Raw genomic sequence first — 11,123 nt, forward strand, 5'->3', positions numbered from 1 at the left:
TTCTTCAAGAAGAACTGTTTTTATAAACTTGTTGATTGTGAGGTCTTGGGAGCACTTGATTAGCTACTCCTGTATCCAGGGATACCCATAGAGAATAACCTCTTTCTTAAAACTGTTTGGGCCTTGAACACAAGAGGAGCCATCTAGTGGGTGAGGTTCTTCTAATGTATCTTCATTAAATTTTAATAGCACTAGGCACAAGCTTTAGAGTCTAACTCTCAATTTTGTAATATCTCTTAAATTTAAATAAAATTTTAATCCTTATAATTTTTTTTTCTTTATTGTTGTATTTGTTTGTGTATATTTTTTTTTTCATTTTAATCCTTGACATTAAAGTTTCATGTTATTAAAAAAACATAGGTTCATTAATAATGTCATTACTTAAGATAAAACTTTTTTTGTAATTAGAACTATTCCCTTCATCCCATTATAATTATCGATTATCCCACACAGACCAATAAAGCCTAATAAATAGATAAAAGATAATAACAATTTTACAAAATTAACCTTATTATTATCAATTCATTTTTAATTTTTGTTTTCCATATTATTGTTTTTATAAGGGATATAATTGGAAAAATGTAATTAATATTAGATTGAAAAGGTAAAATAATAATTATTTTAAAATAATTTTTTTCTTACACGACAATTATTACACAACAAAGGAAGTATATACCTAGAATTTAGCATTTCACATTTTAGGTATGATGAAAGCATAAATTGAATGAGGACTAACCAATATCTTTCGAACGTTGGTTAATGAAAAAAAAAAACAAAATAATTAGAAAAATGAGAAATTATTGTATAAAAAATTTAAAAGTCATTTAACATTTAAAATAAATTATTTGTAATTGTTTCTTGTTTGTCTTGGTTACAGCTTGTAGCTTAGACATATTGGTGCTATTTCCAAAAAACAAAACAACTTAAAATAAATCTGTTATTGAGATTGTTTCATGGTCCACCATTTTGCTGGGAGACTTCATATTCAATGAACTCATTGTGGAACTGGATTCTTGGTTGCTGGCACTCTGATGAGAAAAAGTTACAGACCTTACCATTTGCACTTATCTCTAGTTAAGAACTTTGATTCAAATTGCAGCTCACCTTGCTCTTCGCACCCCCCCCCCATTTGTCTTTTTCTTTTATAAAAAAATTGACAAAAAACTTTTTTCTGGAAATTAATCTTTGGAACGTACTATTGAAAAATTGTGATACATTATAGAAACCTGTTTTGGTGAGATATGTGAAAATCAGAAGAGAAAAAAAGGGTACTCAGCAGAGACACAGGGAAGCCGATGATGGTAGAGAGAAGCTGAAGGACTACAAAAGTGAGAGAAAAGAGAAAGGCAGACTGGGCAAATGGCTCACGGGAAAGGGTTCTAGCAGGAGTGTAGTTGATTGAATGTGAGAGGAAAGAGGTATTTTTGGAATATATAAAAAAACTGAGAAAAGGGGTGTGAAGAACTAAAAAAGGAGATACAAAAAGAAAGGTCTATTCAACAATTTCTACCGAGTGATGGGAATGTTGTGGTGACCCATTCCGTTAGAGAATGAAACAAATGCTGCTGATCACCTAGTTTGGTCATTCTATCTTGTGATTGTGTGGTTCTAGAATTCCCATTGATGTAATAGTTTTTGTTTCTTCCCTTTTGCTGAGGCTAGCTTAGATATTAATAAATTAACAAAAAGAAAAGGGCAATGGTCAAGGACTAGTGTTATAGCTGAAAAATTGAAGTGCTTCAAGCTGTGTAAATTTTTGCATTCCTTTCCCTGTGTGCTGAGCACTGTAATTGTGCAAGTATTGCAATTGCAATGAGCTTCCATACCAACAAGCTGAACATTAATTTTATTTTTTTATCAAGTTAATGGTTCATTATATGCCAAAAACTCTTTCAGGATTGAATAATACTTCCTCCCTACCTATCAAAGAATTTTTCTTGCTCCAGTGGAATGGAAAATTTGAGGAAGAATGATGAGATTGTAACTTCTGATCAATCTAAGAACCAAATATCACTTTCACTCAATACAAACAGTATATTTTGTATATTTAAGAACAACAAGACATCATTCCTATGACCAAACACTTACATGAAAAGAAAAGAAAAAGAAAAAGAGAAAACAATAAACTTGCCAAGATATGTGGGAAAAACTACATAAAAAGAGAAGTGTAGGTATTAAAAGATTTCACTTGGACTCCAAAATGTTGAGAATTGGTTGAATCATGCACATATAGATATTATTCTATTCTGCTGCAAAAGGCTTGTGAAACTAAGCAGAGCAGCATCCAGACTTTTTAACAGCTGAGACATCATCCCTACTGCCAACATTGATGGTCTGCCCCTTGGGCAAGGCTGCAGGGTCATCCCCAATCTCAAGAGTCTTCCTACTAACAACGCGGTATATCTGAGTGAGCACTTCGGTGAAGGCATTATCGACATTCAAGGACTCAAGAGCAGATGTTTCCATGAAAAACGTATTTTCTCTCTCGGCAAATGCCTTGGCATCGTCTGTGGAGACAGCACGCAAGTGACGAAGATCCGCCTTGTTCCCCACAAGCATGATTACAATGTTGGCATCTGTGTGATCACGAAGCTCCTTTAACCATCTCTCCACGTTTTCAAAAGTCACATGTCTGGTAACATCATACACAAGCAGTGCACCAACAGCCCCTCGATAATATGCACTTGTGATTGCGCGATATCTGTAGAAAATAACAAGAATGAGACTGATATATACAGCATTATGGAAAACATATAATGTATCTATTTATAATTAGCAAGTAATGGCCATGCCACAGACCAAAAACCATTGCAAGTCTAGACTTCAAAGTAAAGCTAAGTTAAGAATAAGATCGTTGTTAAAGTGTTTTAAAAAAACATGAAATAGTTTTGCTTCAAGTTTTAGTTAGAGTAAATCCATGTTTTTCCTTCAAAGATACAATAGTCATCACTTCCGTTCTTGGAAGAATTTTGACATTTAAGTTTAATCCCTTCTGAATAAAGTGATATCAAAATCATCCACCTGTGTACAGACTGAGATTGCAGGATTAGATTGACGTCAGTTTCTATAGTTAATGAACTAAATTTATGTTAACTTTGTATGATTGAGGGACTAAATTGATATTAATTTCTATGATTAAGGACCTAAATTAATGTCAATGTTTTTGTAGGGACCACATTGATGTCACTTTTGTGACTGAAGAACTAAATTGGTATCTATTTTGTTTAGAGGACCAACGTGATGTTACTTTCTATCTTTGGGGGACTAAAATAGGTTTGTTTACTATATACTTCATACAGCTTGTGAGATAAGAAGGTTTGGTGATTGTTGCTATATTTGATACAAGCCCAAACTAGCTTTTTTCCACTATTATTGTGTTGCACTATTCTGTGCATGTGTATAGTATACTATTCTCGTTGGCAAAAGAAACCTAACCAAAGCATCACATTAAATCACGCTCCCAAATAGAAATAAACATCCTTGTCCTACAGTAACACTTCACACAGCTACCATTCCACTCAATTAAATATTCATCATAAATTTGAAACAATCATATTTTAGATTTAACTAGTCACCGACTCAAATATCAGCATCATTCCATTTCAAAAAAGTGCCAAAAAGTGCCTGACATGAACAATATATTATGCAAGTCAGACTTGAGAAATCACATAGACCTGTCATTAGCATATTTCTAAAAGGACGCCATTAAAAAAAAATTGACTCTTCTGAAGTAAGCTAAGGTAAAGTCATTTCAATCACAAATGAGAAAATTGACGGTTAATATTCTAACACATACATGTTTTGTTATGCATGCATACGTAATAGTAACCTTTGATTTTCTTATTAAACAACTAATATTACTTACTTAACCTTCTGCAGTGAATTACTCACTTTAGAGGAGTCAGATCCAAGAAAGAAATGAAAATTTTGCAAAAAAAATCAATGGATCAGGAAGCAATAGACATTGGTTACACTCATCCATTATTTCACACAAACATATATATACTCTAAACTTTGGCCCACAGAACAATTATATCCCTCTCCCCAGCTTCCTTGGCTTGAAGCCACAACAAAGTGAAAACAAAACAGTCTTCAATCCATTTTATTACTTTTACAGATTAATCAATTTCGCAACATGCGTCCATAATTGCCATAAATAGCAACATTAACCGTACACTAATCAAACCCACCCCAGAAAAATGTGAACAGCATTCTCCATCCTACAGAAAAGCCCAATGCATAATTGCTTGTTTGCATTCTAAAAAAGCCAGAAATAAATAAATAAATAAACAAAGGACATTGTCCAATATTCCAGTATCCTGGTCACCAGATATCAAAATCCTACAAAACATCGGTCCACATAATATATCATTCCCAATCATCAAACAACCAACCATACCCCTACGTTTGCTAGGGTGGGAAGAAAATAAATAAGAGAAAAATTTAAAATATAAATTGAAGAACAAAAAATGTTACTAAAATTCAATTTCTCACTATTTTTCTTTCACTTTTCCTGCGTCTAACCAGAAGAAAAATTATCTTCATCACTATTTTCTTTCCCTCTTTTCATTCTCAATGTTCTTTCCTCCGGTTCAAATCCATAAAAGAGACTCTAAATAAAACAAGAATCAGAAACCAAAAAAGAGATTTGAGACGAAATGATTTTATTCAAGATGTTCGACAGATACTAAACATGGACATCATTGAAAATTCGAACCTTTTCGCTACACCCAGATGAAAAGAAGAGAGAGAGAGAGAGAGAAGGAAGTAAGGACCTTTCTTGGCCTGCCGTGTCCCAAATTTGAGCCTTGACGATCTTGTCATCGACGTGGATGCTGCGGGTGGCGAATTCGACGCCAATGGTGGATTTGGATTCCAAGCTGAATTCGTTCTTCGTGAAACGAGACAAGAGGTTCGATTTCCCAACGCCTGAGTCTCCGATCAACACCACCTTGAACAAGTAGTCGTAATCATCGTCCGCTCTGTACGCACCCATCGAAATCACACAAAAGATCCTAACTTTACGGTTTTTTCTCTTCAATTCTTTCTCGGGAATTCAATTGGGTCTGTCGTAGTGCCTATGAAGCTTGCAGATTGCTGCAGCATTGGAAATGAAGAAGAGAGAAAGAGAAAGAGGGTGTTGGTTTTGTTATTATGGAGGGAGAAGCATTCAGAGCTCGAATGATATGATATCAGATCAAAATGAAAAACAACAAGCAAATGAAATGGTTTGCTCTTTTTACCGTTTTCACCCTCCTCCATCCACACACGTCTTGTGTGTGTTTTCTTTTTGGATTGAGAAAATCAAGGAAAAACCCTTCAAATTTGTTTGGGTGTAGATTTAACTGGTTGATATTTTAATATAACATTTAAATGATTTAGATGTAAATTTTAATTATCTTATTGATGATAATTACATATGTGAAAAAAAAACTACAGTAAAGATTAATATTTCTTTATCTAGAGGAATCAAAGATAGATAATGTTTAAATGAGTTCATAAAAAATTACAAATATAAGTATTTTATTTTCTAACCTATTACATATTTATATTTTTTTATTCCTTTCATCTTATTATAATTATGGTCTTAGTTTATATTATATAAAATAATAAAATAATGATAATAAATAAATGAAAAAAATAATAATTTTATAAAATTAATCTAATCATCATTATAAATGGACATCAACTTAAATAAGTTGTCAATAACTTAATGAAAAATAAGATTAACAATGTGTTTGATTGAGGGAGTAAAAATAGAAGAAAGATATCTATTATATCTATTATATAAAGAGAGAGAAAAAAGGAGGAATTAAATTATGTTGGAGTATAACTATAACAACTATTATATCTATATGACTTTTAATTTGATAATATTTTTTTAAAACTCACAATTAGATTAAAAGTTCATTTCACATAAAATATATATATACAAAATTTCATTTAATCAAAAATCATCTGCTACCTTGCTAATATAGATTAAAATTAATGTAATATAAATATTTCAAAATATATTAAAATATAGATCATTTAATTGTTTTCTTGTTATTATTTAATTTTGATAAGATTTGACATAGACAATCTTAGTGATATGTAGATATAATTTAATGATTAGATCAATAAAAATTATATTATGTATTAAGTTATAAAAATAATATAATAACTATTAAAATTATAAAAATAATATAATAGTTATCAAACTTATATATATAATTAATTAATATAAATATACTATACATTTGTGAGTTAATCTTAGAAAGCTATCATTTGTCTAATTCTCCATTTAACACTGGTTTCTTCTAGTGTAAATCCTAGTGATATGTAGATATAATTTAATGGATTTAATGGTTAGATCAATAAATATTATATTATATATCAAGTTATAAAAATGATATAATAATTTTCAAAGTTATATATATATATATATATATATATATATATATAATCAATTAATATTAATATACTAAACATTTGAGTTAATGTTAGAAAGCTATCATTTGTCTCATTCTCCATTTAACATGTGGCTTCTTCTAGTGCAATTCCTTCCTTTATATTCTTTTCACAATACAAATACAAATAATTTAAATTTTAAATTTCAAATATCTCAACTTAAATATTTTGTTTTAAATAAATTTTATTAGGTAGAAGATGTAGCTTAATTGATTGAGTAGAATGCATTAATATTATAAACCCTTGGTACCTATTTTTTATTCTTATGGATCAAAAAGAAAAATTTTATTGGTCTCTAATAAATCTAATAAATGATAAATGATTTCAAATATTTTTTTTTTAAAAAAACAACAAAATCTGATTGGTACAAGATAATGAGAAATAAATTTTGTTATTGTATCACATAATTTGTTTTGGGTACTAGATAATATGATATATTTATATATAAAAATGATTTTTATCACTGTGGTTTAGTGAATTTTTATCATTTTCAAATATATTTATTTAACAGCTTTTGGATAACTACAATTTTATAAATAACTAATATGATTGCATGGAAAGTTCAAAGACCTATGTGCCTATAAATGGATTCTTCAGCTTCAAAAGCCATATAAATGAGAAGAAAGCTTAGGTGGTGTTTGGTTTGAGTCTTTATTTTCTTTTTTATTTTTTGAAAATAATTTTCATTTTTAAATTTTTAAGATTTAAAAAATATGTATTGAGAAGAAAGTACTCTAAGGTGCTAATATGTTTTTACTTCTTCATAAAAAAGCTAAAAATGTTAGTTTGTTGTTTTCAATTTTAAGTCTGTTTTTTATTCTAAATTTTAAAAAATATATGTTTACTCTTATTTTCTGTTTTCTTTTGAAAATGAAAATAAAAAATACTCAAATTAAGCGTCATCTTATCTTTCTTCTTTGCAAGTTTTTTTTTTTTTTTTGTGTGTTGTTCTTTCTTTCTTTTTTAATGTTTTTCCTATGTTGTTCTTTCTCTTTTTTTCTTTAAATGTTTTACCTATTGTCTTTGGTTACATGTGGTGAGATTAGAAGGAGAATTGTTGATCTAAGAAGAGAAAAAAAGGTGGTTGTTTCTTTAAATGTTTTTCATAATCACTCACATTTTAATTTGTTCTAAAATGTACAGTTTTCTTCTCATGTTTTTTTTTTTATCTTTCTTTATTATTCATATTTTCCTTTCTTTTTTGTTTGTTTGTTTTTTTTTTCCTGATGTTTTTCCTCGTGTCTTTGGTTACATGTGGTGGGAATAAAAGGGTAATACGGATCTGGAAAGAGAAACAAGGGTGGTTGCTTTTCATTTTTCTTATAAGCAATTTTCACTTTTTTCTCTTATTAGGTGGTTCAAATGTTTACTTTGTTTTTCTTATATTTTTTTCCCAAGCCTTCCTTGCATATATAACTTTTCATGTATCCCTTTATTACTTTTTTTTTTGTTAGCATTCTTTTATACTTTGACTTATGTGATATGATATGTTATTATATAGATTAGTTGTATACTAGAGAGTTAAAAATTGATATATATATATATATATATATATATATATATATATATATAAAATCTTTGATAGATCTAGAATATTTTTTTTGTGGAGGCAAAAATTAATTTATAATAATTTCATAAAAGAAAATATCACATATTTTTATAAAATTCATAATGTGATGATAAAAAAATTCAAAATATTTAATTTCTATTTAGATGTTTATTAGAGGAGTTAGACTATTAAAAATTAAAAGGATAAAACAATAAAATTAGTATTAATTTTTTTTCATTTCTTATATTTTTTACATTCATTTTAACAAAAAAATTGTCTTGGAGCAACACCTATTTTGTATGGGGGCAAAAATTTCAATTAAGTGAAAATTACTTACATGAGATGAACTGCCATATAGTGAATAGAAAAGTTATGACACGATGGAGATTATTATTTTCTATAATAAGGTATAACAATGTCTCTCTTTTTTGTTAACATTTCATTCCCTAGCCTTCTAATGTGTTCCTAGCTAGAGTCACCATGTCATGACATCGGTAGAATTTATGAATCCTATAGCTAACAAAGGTATGTGTAACATTGTTATGTTTCTTTCTTTTAAGTAGTTAGATATGTGCTTTTTTTTTTATTGTTAGTTAACTTATTTATTAATTATATTGTTTAATTTCTTTCTTTTCTTTGTTGCTAATTAAGAACAATAATTCTTAAGATTACTTGCACACGAAATAGGTAAATTGTACAAAAATGTTGAAGAGCTAAGAGATTATTCAAATTACATATCCTATTTGTCAAAGAATAAGACCTTAGTTTGGTTCAATAGTTCAAAAGGAAGTATTAATTGCACATAGAATGACAATATTTTTTTATGTATCCCTTTATTACTTCAAAATTTTTGTTAGCATTCTTTTATATTTTGACTTATTTGGTATAATATGTTACTGTATAGATTAATTGCATATGAGAGAGTTAAAAATTGATGTATATAATTCTTTGACAACATTCGTACTTTTGATTTTGTAATAATCATTACTATAGTATATTATAGATTTGTATTTATAATAATTTTAATATAATTTTTTTTAATGCTTACCATCATCCAATTTAACTAATTTATTGCATGTGTTAATATAAGTTCATTGTTACAAATCATTATTTATTATCTTTTCAATTATGTTAATTATTGAAGAATTTTCTTTGCCCCTTTAAATTTAAGTTTTCTTTTATACGATGATATTATATCTAAATAAATTTAATAAAGAATATTTTTTTTTTGCAAAATCAAATAGAAATATTTACACTTAACTCACAAGAATAAAAAAATTACCTGAAATCATATTAACATTAATTTTTTGGATTAAATTAAATTTATTTAATTCATTATTATATTAGTACAACATAAATTATAAAAAAATTTCTTAAACCTGGATAGGATCAACATTTTTGATCAAATCAAGAATGAGAATTTACACTTATCTAAAACTACATTAACATTTAAATTATTAGAGTTAAATTAATGTTTTATTAATTTAGTTATGCATGCATAGAAATTCTCTTGCTTACTAACATGTGACTTAATTAACTTATTGAATATGGGATGAACATTTTCTTATGAAATAAAGCAGCAAATTTATGAAAGCGTACACTTGATGGATGATTTATGATAAAATTTTACATTACAAACTTGGACAAGAAGCTTTTTGTTTTGGCATTAAAAAAAACTTTTTATTAAAATTACAATTTTATATTTTTTAACCTAATGAAAATCAAATTTTTAAATTAAGCTCTTGACATGAACATTTTTTTATTAAATCAAGTTAGAGAATTTATACTTAACTAATGAGAAGGAACAATTTACCTAAAACTACATTAATAATTAAATTATTAGAGTGAATTTTTTAATCTATTGTTATTGTACTTTTAATATAAATAAAAAGTTTCTTGCTTAATGACATGAGACTTAACTAATCTATTGAATGTGTTATTTTATCTACTGATAAAAAAAGTATATGTTATTTTATCTCACATGAGATGAATATTTTCTTATGAGATGAAGTAGGAAAATTTATAAAAACATAGACTTGTGCATGATTTATTGTATAATTTTACATTATTTTAAAAATTTAGACAAGAAGTTATAATTAAGATATTAAATTATTTTGGCTTATAAAAGCCTTTTTCTATTACAATTATAAGTTTATATTTTTTTAATTTAATGAAAAAAAGTTTTAACTCAAACTCTTGGTATGAACAATTTTTTATTAAATCATCTAGAAAAATTTACACTTAGTTCACGAGAAGTAATAATTTACCCAAAGCTACATTAACAATTAATTTATTACTGGGGAATTATTTTTTATTTTTTTTATTGTTCTTTTAATATTAATAGATTTTTTTTGTTTACTAACATGAGACTTAACTAATTTATTGAGTATGTTGTTTTATCTAAGATGGGATGAATATTTTCTTATGAGATGAATTAGTAAAATTTATAAAAGTATAAACTTGATGCATGATGTATTGTAAAATTTTATATTATTTTATAAATTTGGGCAAGAAACTTTTTTATTAAGTATTTAAATTGCTTTCACATTTAAAAAACATTTATTAATGCAATTAAAATTTTATAAATTTATAAAATCATATTTATGCATGATTTATTAAAATTTTAAGATAAAGTAATTACTACAAAAAAAATTATTTAAGTACATATTGTTTAAAAGCTTAAATATATTATAATTTTGTGTGTGTATATATATATATTCAAAAATTAAAATTTATTTATATTTTATTGAATTGAATGCATAACAATGACACACATGAGTACATAAATTAGTGTGTGTGTATATATATATATATATATATATATATATATATATATATATATATATATATATATATATATATATATATATATATATATATATATATATATATACATATATATAAATTTATATATATATCTATGTATATATTTTCATTAAATCTTCATTAATATGATATATATATGTTAATTGATTGATTCAAAAATATATATTCAATATATTTTTATTAAATAATTATTTATATTTATATTATATATGTGTGGGTGAAAATTTTCATTATCAACATTTTTTAACACACCTTTTTTTTCTTCTCTTCTCTTATGTGATCATAAATTATATCATTT

General features: G+C 26.7%; 1 protein-coding gene across 1 annotated transcript; it reads right to left on the minus strand.

The window, feature by feature from the left end:
• Nucleotides 1-1,988: 1,988 nt before the first annotated feature.
• Nucleotides 1,989-5,194, minus strand: LOC100781889 (ras-related protein RABA1f). The gene is made up of 2 exons (NM_001317491.2): nucleotides 4,776-5,194; nucleotides 1,989-2,701 (listed from the first exon to the last, which is right to left on the minus strand). The coding sequence occupies exons 1-2, from the start codon at nucleotides 4,994-4,996 to the stop codon at nucleotides 2,269-2,271; spliced, it is 654 nt and encodes a 217-aa protein (NP_001304420.2). The 5' UTR covers nucleotides 4,997-5,194; the 3' UTR covers nucleotides 1,989-2,268.
• Nucleotides 5,195-11,123: the final 5,929 nt, after the last annotated feature.

Source organism: Glycine max, chromosome 12 (assembly GCF_000004515.6).
Source record: "Glycine max cultivar Williams 82 chromosome 12, Glycine_max_v4.0, whole genome shotgun sequence".
In the NCBI taxonomy this organism is placed as follows: domain Eukaryota; kingdom Viridiplantae; phylum Streptophyta; class Magnoliopsida; order Fabales; family Fabaceae; genus Glycine; species Glycine max.

Coding starts and splice junctions, on each gene's coding strand:
- LOC100781889 (NM_001317491.2), bottom strand. CDS start 4,996: ATGGGTGCGTACAGAGCGGACGATGATTACGACTACTTGTTCAAGGTG. Junction 2,702..4,775: donor GACACGGCAGGCCAAGAAAG/GTCCTTACTTCC, acceptor TATTTTCTACAG/ATATCGCGCAATCACAAGTG.